General features: G+C 42.7%; 1 protein-coding gene across 1 annotated transcript in view; it reads right to left on the reverse strand.

The window, feature by feature from the left end:
- Positions 1 to 21,907, reverse strand: part of ZNF236 (zinc finger protein 236) — a 531,902-nt gene that overhangs the window by 3,716 nt on the left and 506,279 nt on the right. The window contains 1 exon segment of the mRNA XM_029590848.1: positions 8,600 to 8,776. Coding sequence (XP_029446708.1) covers positions 8,600 to 8,776 — 177 coding nt within the window.

The following is a 21,907-nucleotide window of genomic DNA, read 5'->3' on the forward strand; positions in this document are numbered from 1 at the left end:
ATTTCACAACATTCTGTTTTCTTTTTTGACTTCCACCGTACAATGAGCCAAGGATTTCAAAGTATTGTCCATGATGACATCCAGATCCTTTTCCTGGGTGGTAATTCCTATTATAGAACCTAACATTGTGTAACTACAGTGTAAGTTACTTTTCCCAATATGCATCATTTTGCATTTGTCCACATTAAATTTAATCTGCCATTTGGATGCCCAGTCTCTAAGTCTCACAAAGACCTCCTGCAATTTCTCATAATCCACTTGTGATTTAACAACTCTGAATAATTTAGTGCATCTGCAAATCTGATCACCTCACTCATCATACCTTTTCCCAGATGATTTTTAAATATATTACAAAGCACCAGCCCCAGTACAGATTTTTAAGTTTTCCACTGTTTACCTTTCTCCACTGAGAAAACTGCCCAATCAATCCTACTGTCTATTTCCTATATTTTAACCCGTTTGTAATCCATAATTGTTATGGTTTGTGGGTATGTGGACCCTTGGCCCGAGATGCGAGTTGTTACAACCCATGGGGAGGAGCTCCACAGGTCTGCACCATCAGGAGGTGAGGAATAGTACAACAGGAAGCTCTGGGAATAGTAGTGGGGAGATCCCCAGAGACCAGGAGGTGACCCCCGTAGGGTGACAGGCTGTAAGCAGTGAGGCCCTGAAGAGAGTGAGGCACCAGGCAGACCGCGGAGCGGTAGGCGCAGGAATAGCTGTGCAGAAAGTTCTCCGGGAAGACAGCCCCGAGGGGCGGAGCTGCAGCATAGTGGGCATAGACAGGAAGGTGCAGGCCAACCCACAAGGCAGGGAAGCCCGAGCTCGGTCTCAGCAGCTTACGTAGACAGGTACCCGGAGATCGGAGAAGAACTGACTGACCAGTAGAGAAGCAGGCCCGAGGAGCGGGACAGCAGACAGTAGTTGTATACCCTGAAGCAGACCCCATGGAGAGGGGGAGCTCAGGATAGTCTCTAGAGTGAAGAGCGTGGCCCGAGGAGCGGGAGAGCGCGGACAGTCTTGTTGAACACAGGCGCAACCCCGAGGAGTGGGGAAGGCCAGCCAGGAAACTCACGAGTGCCGCGGTAGTTCCAAAGGAGATCAGAGTGGTAGGAGCTGGTAGCTGGATAGGACCCAAGAGGTGCGGAGCCAGCCCGAGGAGTGGGGTAGGCCAGGGAAGCAAGTCCCCGTAGGAGCACACACTGACCCCCGAGGAGCGGGAGCCAGACAGGGTTCAAAAGCTAGGCAGGTAGCGGTGTCTCAGGAACACGAGGCAGGAGATGAGGACTCGTACGGAACTTGTTGCCAAGTCGGCTTGCTGGGGGCGAAGGTGGAGCTTAAGTACAGGAGTCCAATGACATCATCAATCAGGGACGCCCCCGAGGTTCCCATCGAAGAGGCTTCAAAAACGGAACCAGTGACGCGCGCACACCTAGGAAGGCCCGACATCGAAGTAGGAAGTAGCAGCGTCCATGCCGCCGTGAGGAGGCCTGAGGAACGCGGCGGTGCAGGCAGGCTCGCGCAGTGAGCAGACCCGGGGAGGGCAGGAGCAGTGAGCAGACCCGGGGAGGGCAGGAGCAGCCATCTGCGACTGACAGGCATAACAGTAATAATACATTGCCTCCTATCCCATGACTTTTTATTTTTCTCAGGAGTTTCTCATGGTGGACTTTGTCAAATGCCTTTTGAAAATCCAAATACTCCATAAATACTGGCTCACCATTATACATGTTTATTAACCCCTTCAAAAAATAATGTAGCAGAGTGGTGAGGCAAGACTTCCCTTTGGTAAATCCATGTTGGCTGTGTCCATCAAACCATGTCTTTCTATATGTTCTGTAATTTTGTCCTTTAGAATAGTTTCTACAATTTTTCCTGGAACTGAATTCAGGCGCCCAGGTCTATAGTTTCCCTGATCACCCCTGGAGCCCTTTTTAAATATCAGTTTCAACGGCCATCCTCCAATATTCAGGTACAAGAGACGATTTTAATGGTAAGTTGTAAATTACTGGTAATAGTTTTGCAATTTCATATTTGAATTTTTTCAGAATTCTGGGATGTAAATCATCTGGTTTGGGTGATTTGCTACTTTTTAGTTTGTCACTGTCTTATTACATCATCCAGGTTAACTGTGATTTGTTTCAGTTCTTCCAAATTAATATTATTAAATATTGTTTCTTGCATGGGTATCTCCTCAATGTCCTCTTCAGTAAACATTGAAGCAAAGAAATCCTTTATTCTTTCTGTTATGGCTTTGTCTTCCATAAGTGCCCCTTTAACCCCTCAATCATCTAATGGTCCAACCAACTCCCTTCACAGGCTTCCTGCTTTGGATATGTTTAAAAATGATTTTATTATGAGTTGTTGCCTCTATGGCATGCTTCTTTTCAAATTCTTTTTCTGCCTTATTAATGTTTTACATCTAACTTGCCAATGATTAAGGTGCTCCCTATTATTTTCAAATAAATCCGTTTTCTGATTTTTGAAAGAAGTTCTTTTGGCTAAAATAGCCTTATTCACCTCATCTTTTAATCATACCAGCAGTAGTTTGGCCTTCCTTCCATCTTTTCTAATGCTTGGAATATATTTGATCCGGGCTTCCAAGATGGTATTTTTAAACAATGTCCAAGCCTGGTTTAAACTTTTAGCCTTTGTAGCTGCATCTTTTAGTTTTTTCTATTTTCCTTATTTTATCAAAGTTTCCCTTTTGAAAATTAAATGGTAGAGCAGTAGGATTTACTTAATGTCCTCCTCTCCAGTCATTAAGTCAAATTTGATCACATTATAATCACTGTTGCCAAGCAGCTCCACTACCGTTACACCTCTTGCATCAAATATTGCATTCCACTAAGAATTAAGTCTAAAATGTCTTCCTCTCTCATCAGTTTCTGGACTAGCTGCTCTATGAAACAGTCATTTCATCTAGAAACTTTATCTCTCTAGTATGTACATCTTTTGAGTAATTATCTCCATGATGGTCCATCTCCCCCCCACCCCCCATCGGCCCACAGTATTTCTCCTTCAGAAAACACATGTTTAGCAAAGTTGCTCACCTGAAACAAATGTTCTCTGTGGACAGCAGAACAAACATCCATGCGAATGGATGACATCATCTGATGGTGCCATGTTGAAACCTGTTCTCTACAAGTTTCAGAAAAGCAACAAAACCTGAGTATGAGCAGGAGTTCCCACACTGCCTTCACCAAGCTCCTTCTTCTGTCTCTTTCGAGTTGGAAAGGGAGGTGGGAGGGATTGTGTGGCTGTTCTGCTGTCCATGGAGTACACCTGCTACAGGTAAGCAGTTTTGCTTTCTCTGTGGACAAACAGTAACAATACAGCCACACAAATGGAGGCTGCCATGCTGAAGGTTGCAAAGAAATTAACTTTTCTGTATTTGTTTAACTTGCAATCTGTTGCAAAACATTTTGCAGAAGGTTAAAGTTGTTTCACAACAGTTTGGTCACTGTCTGTAGGTGAGTCTTGCTCCAGATAATAATGGCCTACATTTACTAAGCCAAGAGTTTATTGCAGAAGGGCCAAAATATCATATTGGGGAGGGGGGGGGGGGGGGCTAAGGAGGCAATCCTGCAATATTTTGCCTCTCCCTGAAGAGATATCATGGCATTATTGCCAACCTGTTCTATTGTGGGAAATATCCACGATTCAAAAGAACGAGACTGGTGCCTCCTAAAATGCACAATGGCAGCCTCCTGCACATAGGGCTGCCATTGATATAAAGGGCCTTGTGGAACAAAATGACACCCCCTAAAGTGTTTAAAAAGCCAACAGGGTTCATGTTAGCCCACCTGCCCATCCTGGGGCTGCCTTTCGAGGTAGCCCACAAATGAAAAAAAAAAAGATTTTTTTTTAAACTGTAGCAATGCCCCTCTCCATTAAATCCTAATACCCTCTGGCCCAAGACAAACTTTCCCTTCCCTTTTATTACTCCCCACCCCCTTTCCATTAATGAGCTCCCCAGATAGGGTGCCAACTCCCCACAATCCCCACAAATAACCCCAATTGGCTACTGCCCCCTTCCATTCTGCCTCTGACACCCCTATCTTTAAAATCCTATTGGTGGTGAGTGGGGCTCCAGGTGCCTCCTAGCCCCAGTCAGCACCATTTTTCAAAGTGGCACCAACCAGCTTTTACCTCTCCCATATGGGGAGGGGCAAAGGGGGGTGACACCATTTTAGAAACTGGCGCTGGGTGCTAGGGAGCACCCTGGGTCCTCTACTCACCACCAATGAGGATTTTAAATGTAGGAGGGTTGGGGGGCACTAGCCCAACAGTCATTTTTGGAGTTGGGGAGGGGGACCCTACCTGGGGTTCTCATTAAAAGAAAGGAGGGGACAAGCTCTTGGGGGTGGGGGCTTAACAAAAGGGAAAGGAATGACTTGTCTTGGGCCAGAGAGGTTTTTGATTTCATCGAGAGGGATTGGGGCATCACCACAAGGCTAAAAATCTTTTTTTTTTTTTTGTTTTTTTTTTGTTTTTGTTGCAGGGCTGTCTGAAAAGGTGACCCCAGGATAGCAAGGGATCTAGCAAGTCCTCTAGTGGCTTTTGAAGACTTTTGGGGATGTTCATTTTGGCCCACATGGCCCTTTCATTCTAGCATGAGAGCACTGGGACCTGTGTTAGGGTCCAACTGCTTCTGCACTAAAATAACAAAAACTCAAAAGGTGGAGATAAAATAAGGTGACTGAAATATTTCTAAGTGAGCTGTGTTACATAAAATAGAGTATACATTAGCAGCTTTGCATGCATTATGCAATTTTATGCATGCAAATACATGAAAACAGCTAAATGTAATAGAGGTGGATTTTTGTTCTTCTCTTCCTCTTTGTCCACAATTGCATGAATGAAATAAAATAACTGAAATGTCTATTCTGGTTGTTAGAGGTTGAAGGTGCTGATTCTAGCGATGTTTGAGGTACTACTATACTGGTTTCAAATTCAGACATCCTAAAGTAGTCACATGTAGCATAAAGTTCATGTGACCTAGCCTCAAAAAAGATCTCGCAATTATCCATTTGTGCTGGCATAGAGTGTATTGCCTGTGCTAGAGTTTTTCCTCTTTGAACTGGAAGGAAAGATTTCCCTTTTTGGCAATCGGGAAGTGCCCCTATGAATTCCACTCGATGAGACGGTACTTATTGAGACCTGTTGAAGTTTATTATGAATCCCAAGTTTTTAAGGGGCTGGAGAGTAAAAGAGGTATGTGTCATTGAATTTTTGAAAGTATTTATGTATATTCTCTGTTCTTCATTTTATGTATGATTTTATTTATTCCCCCCAAATGTTGAAGAGTGCAGGTAATAAGTGATTTAAATAAATCAATCTGATATTAGAGTTATCTAAGTAAGAAAAGACAAAGATTTGCTTTTCCTCAGATATGCTGCTACCACTGCTAAGCATTTCATGAACACTCTTGGAGATGCTGGTGGACCAAATGGGAGGAAATGTTTATTGGAAATGCTGATCTTGCACAGTGAATCTTGGGTATTTCCTGTGGGATTCATTTATTAGTATATTTGCATAAATATCCTTGAGGTTCAAGATCTAAAATTAAATGAAGATCTCCTGTTTTCTATGGGATTAGAAAATACCTCATATAGAAGCCTTTCCCTTTCTATGAATGGGGAACTGGTTCCACTGCTCCTGACTGGAGCAGTGCTTCCTGCTCTTATCTGAGATGAGTTAGATGTTTGAAGGGCTGGAATTGAAAAGGTGAAACATTTTGAGGTAGTGGAGATTGGAAATTTAAGTGATATCCTTTGGCTACGATCTTTACCCATTTTGTCTGTGGTGATAAGGTTCCAATGAGATTGAAAAAACTGAAGCCTTTCCCCCACTGAAAGATTCAGATATTGGTGTCTTATTAATTGGAAGTCAAAAACCTGGAGTAGGCGCTGGAATTGTCTCTGCTGAGTTTTATCTCTGGGTTGAGACTTGGTTTGATGCTATTGTTGCTGTTTTAACGGCTAGTGGTGGTGCTGCACAGAGGGTGCTGTCTGTAATACTGGTTTTCCTAGCGTGTAGACAGATGGACTCAGAACCAGTGGGTTATGCTCCCCTGCCAGTAGATGAAGACTGAGCAAGTTGATGTCTCGGTATATATACTCCTGCGGTGACCCCAGCCTGCCAGTATTCTCCGTCTCCAGCAGATGGTGAACGTGCATCTCCCTATGGGGATTGCTTCAGTTAAGGAGAATTTTAAATTTAATGGAGAAAATTGATCCCTCTCTCAGTTGAGAATTGCTGAGGTGATTTCTGTGGTCCCGGCATGGACTTAGCTTAAAGGCAGCAGGTGCAGAAGGCTGAAAGCAGTGGTGTCGGCAGATGTTCTCTCCCTCTGCAGCCGGAGACCGTCTCTATACTCAGCCGGTAAGCGCTGAGTTCAGGTAAGTGGGTTTTTTTTGTTTTTTTTAAAGGAAGAAATTTTACCTTCTGAATCAGAGACAGTTAGGGGGGTTTTAAGGACTTCCTCCGGTTTCTGTGCATCGTTCTGACGTTGTTCCCAATCCCATTGTTATGGGAACTGGCCAGCTTGGCGGGTTGAGCAGCCCTGGTGGTCTAGGACCCACAGTTAGGCTTTTTGCCTGTGTGCCATGTGGTAGACCGCAGTGGCGTTTTTGCATGCTTCTGTGTATGCTTTACTGCCCTCTATAGGACATCGGTGTATGCAGTGCGTTGGCTCTGCGCATACATTGTGCATTCAGTTTTGGGCACACAAGTTTTTAGCATGGTGATACGCTTAAGCCTTCACATACTAGTTGTGTATGTGGTTTGGTGGCGCTTACCTTTGGCGGCGCTTTCCTTTGCAGTGCCTAACTTTTGTATGCATAAATGTTTGAGCATGAGCTGTGTAGCCACATACTCACTGCCGCTAATGGCGCCGGTGACCAAGAAGCCTAAGCGCCTTTCTGTTTGTGTTGCCTGTCATATTCAGGCTTCTCAGCCTGACCTGTCTTCTAACATGTATCAGCGCTGTATGGATGCTCAAGGAGAGTTGTTTTCCTCAAATTTCGCTAAGCCTGGATCCTCCCATCCTGATGGTTTGGTTTTTCCTTGGAGACGATGGAGCTGCATGCTTTGGACCAAATAGCTGCTCCATCTTATGCAATCCAGCATGCTGGCCCTTAGGGGTCATCTGTGCAGAACTCGGGCACCAATGACCTTCATGCAAGGATCCTAAGCATAACACGCAAACGTCATGCGGATCCATTATGGACATAGTCCTCGGACACTCGGGGCATTTCCTAAACCCCGTCGCCATTAAAAAATTGGCGCGTGTGCGGTCGATGACTGTCGGGCACTGAAAAGAATGCTGCTGGGAATCGACCGCAAATCATGGGGAATACACTTACCAAGCTTCGGATGGAACGGATCGCAATGGGGGACCCTGGTGAGGGTGATTTTATGAAGATAAACTTCAAAAGTTCCGTGTTGAAAGTTGTGAGAAAATTTCTCACAGAGCTCCTAATTGCGAGGCAATTTGCTACGTGAAAAAAAAAAAAGACTGAAGGAGGACCCCTGGTGGCTGCAGGGTTAGTGCTATGCTGGGCATGCTCAGTTGGGCAAAGTTCTAGAAACTTTGACAAAAGTGTTCCATGACAGGGCTCCATCTGATGATGTCGCCCACATGTGAGGACTACCACATCCTGCTTGTCCTGGGAGAAAAAAGGTATCTGAATTCAAGAAAGCATGGGATAAATAGAGGGGATCTCTAAAGAAGTGATGAGAATTATTATGCTAAATTGGATGGATGGGAGACTGAATGGGCCATATGGTCTTTTTCTGCCATCATGTTTCTATGAATCAAATGTGTACAGAGGGAAAATCCAAGATGGCAGAATTGTACTTGTTTTGTATTTGTAGTATATAACTGTTAGCACTGATATCTTTAAATTTCAGTGCATGATTATGACATTCAACCAATCACAATTTGTACTTATCCTTTGTTTGGCTTTCCCTCTTTTTTTTTTTTTTTTTTTTTAGTTTCCCCTTTCTGTGTTACATTTTTTCCTTACTAGCTGAGTACTGAAAAAAAAAAAAAGAATCCTGACCCTGAACCCCTCAGTACTGCTCTAAAGGCAACAAGTCATCCTCCCTTCCTGTTATAGTTAGACTTCTCCCTTGGCTCAGAGGCTATACTACAAGGTAAATTATTTGTTTTCCATTTAGTTAAGAACTTTACATAATGCTTGCTGAAAGTTTTCATATTAATTGCTTAAACAACTATAATATAATGAAATCTATTGATTCCTTAAACAGGTAGAAACACTAATGCACATATGTTTGCAATAGTTTAAAGTTTAGAAATCAAAAATGACTACTTTTTTCACATACACCAAAGAACACCGATCTTCAGAAGGATCAAAAGGGACATAGATAAGGCGTGTGGTAAAGCTGAATGCCTGACTGCCACCCCTGCTGCTATTAATCTTCTTTAGGCAAGCATGCTTTCCACTGATCTCTGTTTCAGTATGGATAATAATTGGATTACTGGAAGCCTCCATAATCAAGCATGCATAAATGCATACAAAATTAGAGGCCCTTCTTTTCCTGTTTACACAGTGCGTAGTTGTAAATGTACCTGGATAGCCATGAGCTCTTTTCATATGAAGTTTCATATTGCTTTTCTGTGTAAAGCTCATAGAACAATATTCACATTTATGAGGTCTCTCTCCTGTGTGCTTTTTCATATGCACCTGCAGTGCACTCTTTTGGTTAAAAGCTTTTTCACATAGTGTACACTGAAATGGACGTTCCCCTGTAACAAATGAGACATCAGAAATGTTATTTTTCATTCTTCTCCATACTTTTACTTACTCTGTATCCCTAGCAAGGGCCAGCTGGAAAAGACAGAAGTCAATCCCATTGACTCTGTCTGGAAACTGGGAGAAAAAAAAAAGAATGGGCAGAATGATTAAATTATCAAAGTAGTTTTCCATTAAAATCAGAAATATTTTCTTGCAAGCTACTGACATTTTATGGCTATTGTGCAAAAAAAACTAAGTTAATATGGATCAAATCTCAGTAGAGATTGTTTCACCTAATAAAATGTTGATCTTTCTTTCCCCCACACTGCTCTCCTTTGTCCACCTCATTTCTAAGGCTATTTAAGCTGTACATAGAATCGTTCTTGATGATGATGTGCTGTCTAAATAAAGCAAATAATGCATCTATTAATTTTTCATTCTTGCATACTGTATGTTTGCAGCATAGTTGACCTAATTACATAAATAAAAGCAGAATTTTGAATAAATATCAAAAAGTTGGCCAGTTTGAGACTATTAAAAAAACCCAACAACCCCCCCCCCCCCCCCAAACCTCTGAAGAAATCAATTTGGAAGAAAATATGACTCTCTTTGCTGCTGATTCTAATTTCTGCTAGGTCTGTTCAGATTTCTGCATTTTATTTATTTATTTAAAAACTTTTATATACCGGTATTAGTATGCATACATCATACCGGTTTACAATGTAACTTTAAAGGTAGAAATTACAATGAACAGGGAGGGCGAACAAGGAGGAGTATACAAAGAGCAGGAGGTGGAGGAATTAAAGCAATAAATAAAAACTGCAACGGACTATTTACAGGAATATACAAGGCGTAGGCAAGATACTTGCAGAAGTCGGTGTACTTAATCAGGGTAGGCTTGTCGGAAGAGCCATGTTTTAAGTTTTTTTCTGAACTTGGCGTAACATGGCTCTAGCCTGAGAGTGGTAGGGAGGGTGTTCCATTGTTTAGGGCCTGCAATGGATAGTGCACGGTCCCTAGTAGAGGAGAGGTGGGCTTTTTTCAAAGGGGGAATGGAGAGGGTGCCTTTGTTGACAGTGCGAGTGGGTCGTTCAGTGCGTATAGGACGAAAGGGTTCATCCAACCAATTGGAATTGTGCGAGTGGATGGACTTGTGCACTATGGTTAGAATTTTGAAGAGAATTCGGGATGCGATGGGGAGCCAGTGGAGTTCTTTGAGTATTGGGGTAATGTGATCAGCTTTCCTTGAGTTGGTGATGACCCTGGCGATGGCATTCTGGAGCATTTGTAAGGGCTTGGTGGTGGAGGAGGGTAGGCCAAGGAAGAGGGCATTACAGTAGTCCAGCTTTGAGGAAAGGGTGGCTTGGACGACGGTGCGGAAGTCATGATAGTGGAGGAGGGGTCTGAGTTTCTTCAGGATGTGAAGCTTGAAGAAACCTTCTTTGAGGATGGAGTTGATCTGTTTTTTGAGATTGAGTTGTTGATCTATGATAACCCCAAGGTCTCTTACTGTGGGTTGGGGTGTTATGACGTTGAAAGCTGGATCGTTGGAGATCGGTGGTTTGGGAGGGAGGTGAGGAGAGATAAGGAGCAGCTCTGTTTTGGAGGAGTTTAGAGCGAGGTGGATGTTGGTGAGGAAGTCATTGATGTTGGCAAGACATGTGTTCCAGAAGGCAAGGGCATCTGAGAGAGAGTTGTGAATGGGAATGACGATTTGAACGTCATCTGCATAGAGGTAGAATTTGAGGCCGAGGTCTGTGAGGAGCTGACAGAGGTGTGAGATAAATGTTGAAAAGGGTGGAGGAGAGGGAGGAGCCTTGTGGGACACCTTGAGACAAGGGATAGAGTGTGGAGTTGGCGTTTCCTATCTTGACGGAGAACTTTCTGTTAGATAAGTAGGATTTAAACCATAGTAGGGCTAGGCCTGAGATGCCTATTTCGGATAGCCGGTTGATGAGGAGGTTATGGTTGATGGTATCAAAGGCAGCTGAGATGTCGAGTAGGGCGAGGAGGTAACAGTTGCCTCGGTCCATGCCTATGAGTAAGTGGTCCGTGAGGGAGAGCAGGAGGGTTTCTGTATTGAGGTATTTACGGAAGCCGTATTGGGCTGGATGCAGAATGTTGTTGCTTTCTAGATATTCTGTAAGTTGGATGTTTACAATCTTTTCCATAATTTTGGATAGGAAGGGCAGGTTAGAGATAGGGCGGAAGGTAGCGGGGTCTTTAGGGTCTAGTGTTGGTTTTTTTAGGAGGGGCTTGACAATAGCTTGTTTAAGAGCATCTGGGACAGAGCCTGAAGAGAGGGAGGAGTTTATGATGTCTGCGATGGGTTTGGATATAGTGTTCGGGATGGAGAGGAGGGATTTTGTGGGAATGGTGTCTGAAGGGTGGGAAGCTGGTTTAAGTTTTCTGAGAATAGATTCCACTTCTTTAGCGGAAGTCAGGTCAAGGGTTTGGATATTCTTAGATATTCACTGAAACAGAAAAGGTTAAAGATCCTAAAAGCCCAACAATCTCTTCAATACATTCCTATACTCAGAACATATTTTTGAAAACCAATGTTCTTTACATTTTATATTCCGCTTAGAGTTTTATATAGATTTTAGATTGTGCACTCCATCAGAACAAAGTATGGACCAAGAACCTGGTATGGCACCATAGGAATAGTTATCTACCTTTTTTTTTTATTTCTCAAATTTCAATTATAATACAAAGCAAAAACAAACTTTGCATAGAAAACATAGAAATATATTCAAGTAAAGAAAAATGAAGTAATAAAAAGAAAAGAGAGAATCTCATTTCCATACAGTTGTCAGAAACAAAAGAGGAGGGAGGAACAGAAATTAAAAAGGGAATTTTATATTTAAATATCTTTAATAATATCCGCTCGGTAACAAACACTAATTCAAGTGAAAAGTACCAAAAAAAGATAAAAATGTACAGTTCATAACACAAGAATACCAATAAATTATGTAGAAAATGGTACAGCCAGTCTTATGATACACCGGAAAATATAAACGTTTGTCACTTTTCTCCCTACCCTATATACTATCCAACATATATCTAACCATAATCTTCTTAGATTAGATCAGGCATCATGCTCCTGGACACCTGATCCCTTCTGTATATCCTAAATCTCTTCCCCCCCCCACTACCTAAACCCTACCCCTCCACCACTATCCCCATTCTTTGTGCAATATCTAGTGTGGATATTAAAGATTTTCCTACAGGGTGTTCAAAATTGAACTCATAGCTGTAGTAGAAAGGCTTTATATATATATGTCCCAGATTTCCAGAAATTGAGTCCTGGAACGAAGGGACGAGTGAGCCGCCAATGACTCCATAAACATCATATTATGGATAGCGTTATGCCATTGCCAATAAGATGGCGGTGAGACTTCCTTCCACACCAATAAAATAGAGCATTTTCCCCTGAACCAATAAATTCCACACCAAAAATCTCTCCCCTATTTTTCAAACATACTTGAATAAGCAGACTTCAAACAGTACTGGTTGTAAAGAAATTTCACACCCCATCAACTTATTAATATAAAACAAGATCCTAGTCCAAAAATGAGAGATTATGGGACAGCTCCAAAATGCATGAGTAAGAGAACCCTTATCTAGTGTGCATTTCCAACAATTTGCAATGGGAACAATATCAGCCTTAAAGGCTATTTATTGGGAGAAAAAAGCCCTATGTAAAAATTTAAATTGCATTTCTCTTAAATAACTGTTAGTAGTTAACTTGCTTCAAGGCAGTGAAGAGCTTATCTAGATTCTCCTTAATATACTCGGACATCGCTTGGGTTTCCAGAAGCGAGAGGGGGTAGGTTCTGCCCTTGTGAGACGTGGTGCCTGGCAGGAGATCAATGGGACAACTGAACTTTAGGAGTGGAGGCAGGATGTCAGCATTTTGTTTGGAGAACACATCTTTGAAGTCAGAATATGGAGCAGGTAACGCAGAAAAGGTTGCAGAGTTCAGAACGGTAACCGCTGGAGACACCTGTCGCAGGCAGCGGTTCTGGCACTGGGGTCCCCACTGAATTAACTGCAGGGATTGCCAATCAAAATGAGGTGCGTGGACCTGGAGCCACAGAAGTCCTAAGATTACCGGATTCTTGGAACGCTTCAAGACGAACAGGGAGATTTCCTCTTCATGGAGAGTTCCCACGGTGAGGCAGAAGGCCACGGTGCGATGAGTAATACATCCAGGGAGGTGCTCTCCCTGGATTGATGCGGAGAGGCACATCCAGAGGTTGAAGTGGAATCTGGAGTAAAGAAACGATATCATCCAAAATAAAATTGCCACTCGCCCCAGTGTCCACAAGTGCGGTACTGGAAAACGAGCGAGACTCCCTAAAGAGGGATACGGGGAGTAGTAATTGGGGGCCAGTAACAGTAGCGCCCAAGCTCGGGACCCCTGCCGGGCTTAGGCTTTGTAGTTTCCCAGCTGCACAGGGCAGGATTGCAGAAGATGTCCGGAACCACCACAGTATAAACAAAAGCCTTGTTTCTTTCGTCGGAGGCGCTCTTCAGGAGACAAGCGCCCATGATTGATCTGCATCAGTTCCTCTGGTGAAGGAGGTGGTGCTGGTAAGGCCTTCAACTGGGGACTTGCAGCATGAGCTGGGCATATGGCAGTAGGTCGGAGGACTAAGAGAGAATTTCAAAAGAAATGGTCGTAGAGGCAAAAACTCACAATAAAAAGTTTTAAAAATATATCCTAAGCAGAAAGCCTGTGAGGGAGTCGGCTAGACCATTAGATGATCAAGGGTTAAAAGGGGCTCTTAGGTAAAATAAGGCCATCGCAGAAAGATTAAATGATTTCTTTACTGAAGAGGACGTTGGGGAAATACCTGTTCTGAAGACTATTTTCAAGGGTGTTTCAGATGAACTGAACAAAATCACGGTGAACCTGGAAGATATGGTAGGCCAGATTGACAAACTGAAGAGTAGTAAATCACCTGAACAGGATGGCATACACCCAGGGTTCTGAAAGAACTAAAAAATGAAATTTTAGCCTATTTCAATTAATTTGTAACCTATCATTAAAATCATCTGTTGTACCTGAAGATTGGAAGATGGCCAATATAACCCCGGTATTTAAAGAGGGGTCTGGAGTCATTCGGGAAACTACAGACCGATGACCCAGATTTAAGTGCTAGGAAAAAAATATGGAAACTATTATAAAAAATAAAATCACAAAACATTTAGATAGGCATGGTTTAATGGGACACAGTCTTGCCTCACAAATCTCCTACATTTTTTTTGAAGGGGTGAATAAACATGTGGACAAAGGTGAACCAGTAGATGTGGCGTATTTGGATTTTCAGAAGGCGTTTCACAAAGTCCCGCATGAGAGGCTTCTAAGAAAACTAAAACATCATGGGATAGGAGGCGATGTCCTTTCATGGATTACAAACTGGTTAAAAGACAGGAAACAGAGTAGGATTAAATGGTCTGTTTTCACAGTGGAAAAAGGTAAACAGTGGAGTGCCTCAGGGATCTGTACTTGGACTGGTGCTTTTTTATCTATTATAAATGATCTGAAAAGGGGTATGACGAGTGATCAAATTTGCAGATGACACAAAATTATGCAGAATAGTTAAATCTGGAGTGGATTGTGATAGATTGCAGGAGGACCTTGCGAGACTGTAAGACTGGGCTTCCAAATGGCAGATGAAATTTAATGTGAACAAGTGCATCGTGATGCATATAGGGAAAAATAACACTTGCTGTAGTTCCACAATGTTAGGTTCTACCTTAGGAGTTACCATCCAGGAAAGAGATCTAGGCATCATAGTAGATATTACATTGAAATAGTCAGCTCAGTGTGCTGTGGCAATCAAAAAAACAAACAGAATGTTAGGAACTATTAAGAGGGGAATGGCAAATAAAATGATGGAATCCTCTGTATTGCTCCAGGGTGAGACCGCATCTTGAATACTGTGTGCAATTCTGGTCACCGCATCTAAAAAAAGATATAGTTGCACTGGAGAAAGTGCAGAGAAGGGTGACCAAAATGATAAGTGGCATGGAATGGCTGTCCTATGAAGTAAGGCTAAGGAAGTTAAGGCTGTTCAGTTTGGAGAAGTGATGACTGAGGTGGGATATGAAAAGACTTGAAAAAGTTAATGTAAATCGGTTATTTACTTTCTCAGATAATAGAAGGACTAGAGGGTACGCCATGAAGTTAACAAGTAGCTCATTTAAAACAAATTTTAAAAAATTATTTTTTCAATCAGCGCAGTTAAACTCTGGAATTCAATGCCAGAGGATGTGGTTACAGCAGTTAGTGGACGGGGTTTAAAAAAGGTTTGGATAAATTCCTAGATGAAAAATCCATAAACTGCTATTAATTAATAAGCAATAGTAGCTTCATATTTATTTAATGTCTGGGTACTTGGCAGGTACTTGTGACTTGGATTGGACACTATTGGAAACAGGATATTGGGCTTGATGGACCCTTGGTCTGACTCAGTATGGCAATTTTTATGTTTTTATGTAGACCCTTGCTGCACTGGCAATGGGGGAGTGGAGTCTCTGAGTTCCTTAACTACAGGCCTCCTGCTACGTGGAGGCAACATGGCTGCCATCTCCTCCATCTCCGCGCCCCCCCCCCCCCCCCCCCGGGGCCTCCTGAATGAGGCCTGACGAATGTGTGCAGTGACCGCCTACTGAGCCTTCTGCAGTGGCCCCTTTCCCACCAGAGGTGCAGCCGATGCACAAAGAAGCCACACTGAGGCGCGATCGCACCACAAGTCCGACAAACTTTCCCATGCTCCACGAGAGGCGCCATGTTTCTGCCGAGGCCTGCGGCAAAAAAACTGTCAGCCCTGAAAATGCTGCAACAGTTTGGTACAGCCGCTATGGGAATGGGTTAAGGGAAGGTTATAAAAATCTTGGTTCAGACTTGGGCTGGGGCTTCTCCAGAGTCACATGAAAAGGAGGATGTAGCTGTCACCCTCTCTAGGGGTTGCAGGGAGGAGAAGCTGGAGTCAAGCAGAGATACTCCCAAAGTATCTCAGGAAGCCTGAGGGAAAAGAATTGTGTGTTGGTGTTTTGAAGAGTGAAAGAAAAAGTATTTCAACTGTGGTGGGAACTTGCAGGACCAGGAGGCAAACTGTGCCTAGCAGGAACTTACATTGGTTTTAGTAGGATTTTCTGTCTGAAGAAAAGAGGGGTTTCTTCCTTGAGCTGATCAAGAAATTTTGAGTAACTAAATTAGAGTATATGAACAGTAAGAGGTCCTGGGTGGACTGAAGAAAGGGATTAAGTGGTGTGTGATTTCTGTGGAATTACTGACGCATCAGAGATTTCTGAATGTTTCTCCTACTACATGGCCCAAGAGAAACTTTTTCCTCACCTTAGATGAGTTTACTCCATGCACTCTAAGGCTGAGAAGGTGACCCTTTGGAAATAGGGGTTACACTAGAAGAGGGCTTCCCAAACCTGTCCTGGGGACCCCTCGCCAGTCAGGTTTTCAGGATATCCACAATGAATATGCATGAGATAAATTTGCAAAAACTGAGTCTCGAGGCCTTTTATTCACTGGAATCTTCCCAACTCACATTAACACAACCCTTCTAGGTTTTCCCTTGGGAGCAAATTACCACCTTCACATAATACATCATCAGTATTTTACACCCAGCATACTCCCTGTGGCACAAAAGTGCCACACTAGAATTCACTGTTTTGGGAGCTAGTAATTCAGAAACACTTACTAACTTATATATATTTAAGAGTCTGGGAAAAATGGCACATACAGGATTGTTTATCATCTCAGTTTTTATTAATGGTATTTATATGTCATCTTTCTGAAACTAAGGTGGCTCCCACAATTGCACAATAACAATCATTCCTGTTCATACTCCAGATCAGTCCAGACAAGTGGGTTATGCATCCCAACCAGCAGACTGAGGCAGAGAATAAAAACCTTTCAGACCCTGCTACTTAACCGAGAGTGCCACCTGCAGTCCCTTAGTATTTCTCTCTCTCCAGCAGATGGTAGAGGTGCAAACTTGCAGTCTGAAGTTTTTGCTTTAAAAAAAAAAAAAGAAAGAGATAAGAAGTGAAAACTGTAGCTCCTTGAAGTATTAGGTTCCTTTTTGGGTCATCCCTCGGGTTGAGCAGGGTGAGCCAGGGGGTTGGTAATCCCTGGCCAGGCTGGACCCTCGATTTCCAGAGGGAGGGGAAGCCTCGCTCTCACCTTCCCCACTGACTGGACCAGCCAGGAGCAGCCAGAAGCAGGAAAGTATATCTTTCTTTTTTTTTCTCTGGGCTGCTCAGGGGCTATCTCTTAAAAGAAAAGAAAAAGTAACTTAGCGAGAACAGGGCTTCGGTCGGCTGTATTGGTGCGGTAAGCTACTTTGGGGGATGAGAAGGGATGCGTGTGGCTCGGCTGAAGCACACAGGGTCAGGACAGCCCAGTGAAACCGGCCCCAGGATAGGTTTGGGAAGCCCTGCACTAGGAATTAGGTATGGAAAAGGTGGGTACTGGTGGAGAGGAAGCAAGGCGAGAAGGAGTAGGAGAAGGGAAGAAAGATGTGAGTGGGGAATGGAAGTGCGATAGAGGGGGAGAAGGATAATGGCAAAAACTTGCGAGTTCAAAAGGAGGATTATCCTAAATTTCTTTCTTTAAACATTTCAAATTCTGTTTAATACTAGCACTGCAAGGACCCGCTTCAGCTATATGTTGTTCCATCTGAAGCTTCTCCACTGATGCTTCATTTCATTCATTATCAACTGATGCTCTTTTCTGATAGGAAACTGAGTGAGTTGTCTTTTCAATTTTGTCACCTTCTCATGCTATTTAAAGGGCCTTCAGGATCCTGGACTGCAGTCAGCACTGGCAACATAGTATCTTCTTTCCATTTCTTTGTCAACAGAAGCTGAGTGCCAGAAGAAAACGAAAAGCACAACTATAATGTACAATATACTAGATGGACTGGCTTTGCTGATCAATATAAGGCTCTTCACATAGGGCCTGATGTACTAAAGGGTTTTTTCTATTTTGTATCTATGGGAAACTGCTTAGGTCATTAGGCCCATAGGATAGAAGCATGTATCTTAATAAGTTAGTTGTCCTCATCACACTAGTAAGTTTATAGATTATCCATCTCAGTTTGCAAACATTTTTATAAAATGTAGACACAAGAATTCATTTGATGCTAGATCTCATAATTTGAATACAGTGCCAAACCTAGAAAAGACCACATTGTGACCAGAGCATGTTTCTTTCTAAGGATTAGGCTGAATCACAAATACCCCACCACGCACACTACCATGGCAGGTGTTAGCTTTTTTGCTGACCTGTGCGAAAAATTACTGTGCTGCCCTCCCTCCCCCGATTCATGTCTGTCCTGGGCCCATCAAATAAAGCCCAGCTCTGTCCTGCAATCTATATTTTTAAAAACTGACACTCCCCCCCCCCCCCCCCCCCCAAAGAACCCAGGGATAGGGAAGGGAATTAAATACTCTTAGCAAACCTTACAGAATTGCATACATGCAACCCTCCCGCCCCACACACACAATTAAATTCTGTATTTATAACAAATTTTACATGAACAAGAATATTCAAAAGTACAGTCTTCTGTGGCAAAAATAACACTTAAAACATGCATATTATATTTACATGTGCTTCTGTGATGCCAACCAGAAAACTGCAAAAAAGACACTTGGAACTCCTTTAGAATTAAGACTTTTTGTAATGCATGTTGAATGTGAGCTTGGCCCTCAGAAAGGCATGAATAATCAGAATTACCATTATAATATAGTAAGCCTCCCATATTAAAATAACGCTAACAATCTTATCTATGAAAAGGCACCACTGCACATACTGAACCAGGCCTTAGAACACCAAGAAAACTCTTATTAGGAAACCAGGCTGCTATAGATCCCTACATAGAAACTGCATGCTAGCAAAACACCTCACCTTACCTTGATCACATATGCAGAACACAGACAGATCCTTTCCAAATACAGAATAAAGAGATCAGAAACTATAAACAGAATCCAAGCTAAGAGAACTGAATTGGAACTTGCAAAAAGCCAGCTTCTATATGCAGAGCAACAATGGAAAAACAAACATTACCATTCTTCATAAAGAAATATGAAACACAATCATAGTAATATCATTCATAAAAAGAATATTTCAAACCAGTTAATGAACAGAATATCAAATTTCACAAACACCAATAAAAGATTTCAAAACATCTGATGAATAAAAAAATCCAATAATTAAAAATTTAATATTTCAAAAGAGAAGAATCATCAAATTATACCTAATAATTAAAACTAATAAGGATTAAATAAAATCTCCTACTCTCCATATCTGTGATCTTCTGATTTTTAGTCACCGAGATTGTTGTGGGTTGGGGGAAGTAGGGCCGCACAAATGTTATCTTCTCTCTCTCACACACGCACAATAACACATTCATTCTCTCACACACTCCCTTTCTCTAACATACACAGGCTCCCTCTCCCTCACAGATACACATACACACACTCAATGTATGTGTGTGTGCCTGTCTGTGAGAGTCTCTCACAGGCACACAAATATACACAAACACAGGGTCTCACACAGACACATAAGCTCTCACAGACATGCACACAACATAGGCTCTCACACAGACACACACATGTACACACACACAGGCTTTCAGACACTTACACAGACACAAGGCCTCCTGTTGTCTTCCGGCTGTGGTGGAATGTGCGCTACTACGACCTTGTGTGCCTCCTGTTGTCTTTGGGCCATGCTTGGATGAGCTCCCCCGCAGGCCTCCTGTTGTCTTCAGGCCGTGGTGGGATGAGCTCCACCATGGCCTACTGACCTTCCTGCTTGGAGAAGGGGAGGAGCGGAAGCTGTGCGTGGATGCACGCACGCATGCAAATAAACAGAAGATGGGACTCTCATTTTCAGCTGCCGGCGGATTGAGTGCCAGCGGCCTGTAGCCTCTCTCCTTCTTCGGTCACCGACAGCCTGCAGTCTGTCCCTTGGCTGCCGGCGGGCTAGGTTCTGCCAGTGACCCATGGCCGCAGGCCCAATGCCCCCCCCCCCCCCCCCCGTGCAAATGCATAGTATGCACACCCAGTTGTGCTGGGCTTGCATATTGCATGAAATAGTCTACTTGACACATATAATTTTTTAATGGTTTGACACAAAAATCTGAAAGATGTTGCATAAAAATTCTGCAGAACAGTTCTACTAGCAAGGAAGCTGCAGCTCTATTTTTGTTTTCCAGTTCCAACTCTAATTATAATCCATTTTAATTATTTGCCATAAAGGGGAGTTACTTACCTGTAACTGTTGTTCTTCCAAGATAGCATTTCTATAGAATCAGACTAAAGGGTCAATAGGTAGAGAAATTGATTGAAAGCCAACTATTCTCAGTTCTTTTTTCATACAGATATTCCACTAGGAAAATGAATACCTATTGTACCTGAAAATAATCCGCTTTGAAGTGCTTGAAAGTCGGAATATAAATTAAATCAAATACATAAACAACTTGGCGTATGAGATGAATAGTTGTAAGGCTCGACGGTGTGGCTGTGTTCTCTTCCAGTAATAAGCCAAGGCTCTTTTTCAGTCTAATGAATGATGGCCTTTTTCACCTTCCTGTGCATGTGGTCTTGGAAAAAATGTGGGGAACACGACAGCCTGATTTATATACAAAGCTGATACTACTGAAGGATCTTGTGAAGACAGCTAGCATAGCTGGGTTTAAAAAAAAGTTTGGACAGTTTCTTGGAGGAGAATTATATAAACTGTTATTAATCAGATAGACTAGGGGAAAAGCCACTACTTATTCCTGGGCGTTAGCAGCATGGGATATATCTACTGTTTGGGATCGTGCCAGGTACTTGTGACCTAGATTGGCCACTGTTGGAAGCAGGATACTGGGCTTGATGGACCCTCAGTCTGACTCAATACGGCAATTCTTATGTTCTCCTTTGATAGAAACTTTAGGTGGGTACAGATCACGACTCTATTGGGAAAGAACTGAATATGTGGAGAGTAATGTATTAATGCCTGAAGCTTGCTGACTCTTCTGGCCAAAGTTATTGCAACATGGAACAGAACTTTTCATGTGAGAAATTTCAGAGACGCCAATTCCAATAGCTTAAAGAGTGGCTTCTTAAGCTGTGCTAGTATCACATTGAGGTTCCATATAACAGATGTCTTGGCTACTAGAGGTTAACTAAATCATAAGCCTTTCATAAATTTTGACACTAAAGGATGAGAGGAGATTGGTTTACTATCTGAATATGATAGGCTGCTATGGCATTGAGATGGACTCTCACTGACGAGTTACTGAGACCTGAGGAGGAAAGAAATAGCAAGTACTGGAAGAGTTCTCGTGGTTCACACGTGAATGAGTCCAATTAGCTTTGATGATACCAGGATGAGAAATGTTTCAATTTAAATCCATAAGCTTTTCTAGTTGAAGGCTTCCTGGTGGACATTAGTATGTCCTCAACATCCTTAGGTAAGGAAAAGTGAAGCAATCAGTGAGTGTTCAACATCTAGGCTGTCATACTGAGAGAGGGAAGGTTTGGATGATAAAGATGATCTTCTCGATTTAATAAGGGTGGAACAGGGAGCTGATAGATATTTGCACTAGGTATGTGAACCACACTTGGCTGGGCCATGCTAGTTCAATAAGTATCAGGTAGGCTCAGTCCTTCAGCGCTTTTTGCACTGTCTTGGCTATTGGTGGAAAAGAGTACAGATCATCTGAGTTTCAGTTGAGCACAGAAGCATCCTGAGCGGACTAGAGCTCACAAGGAAGACTGGAACAGAATTTTTCTACTTTTCTGTTTTCATCTGATACAGAGGTAAATTGAGGGATGACCCCCAAGGTTCAGTCTGCTGGCTGTTGACTGGTATAGGGGCCATTCATGAGGTCAAAACACCCTGCTGAAGTGGTCTTCCAATGTGTTGGAGATCCCCGGAAGATAGGTTGCTTGTAGAATACTGTTGTGATTTCATGCCCATTCTCATATCTTTATCACCATCTGGTAGAGAGTCCATGGCCCTGTTTCTTCTTTCATTTGACATAAAACCTGGTGAATTGTTTGTCGGTTTGAATGAGAATTACTTTTCCCTCAAGGAGATTAGAGAATGCACTTATGGC

This window comes from Rhinatrema bivittatum, chromosome 2 (assembly GCF_901001135.1).
Source record: "Rhinatrema bivittatum chromosome 2, aRhiBiv1.1, whole genome shotgun sequence".
Taxonomy (NCBI): Eukaryota; Metazoa; Chordata; class Amphibia; order Gymnophiona; family Rhinatrematidae; genus Rhinatrema; species Rhinatrema bivittatum.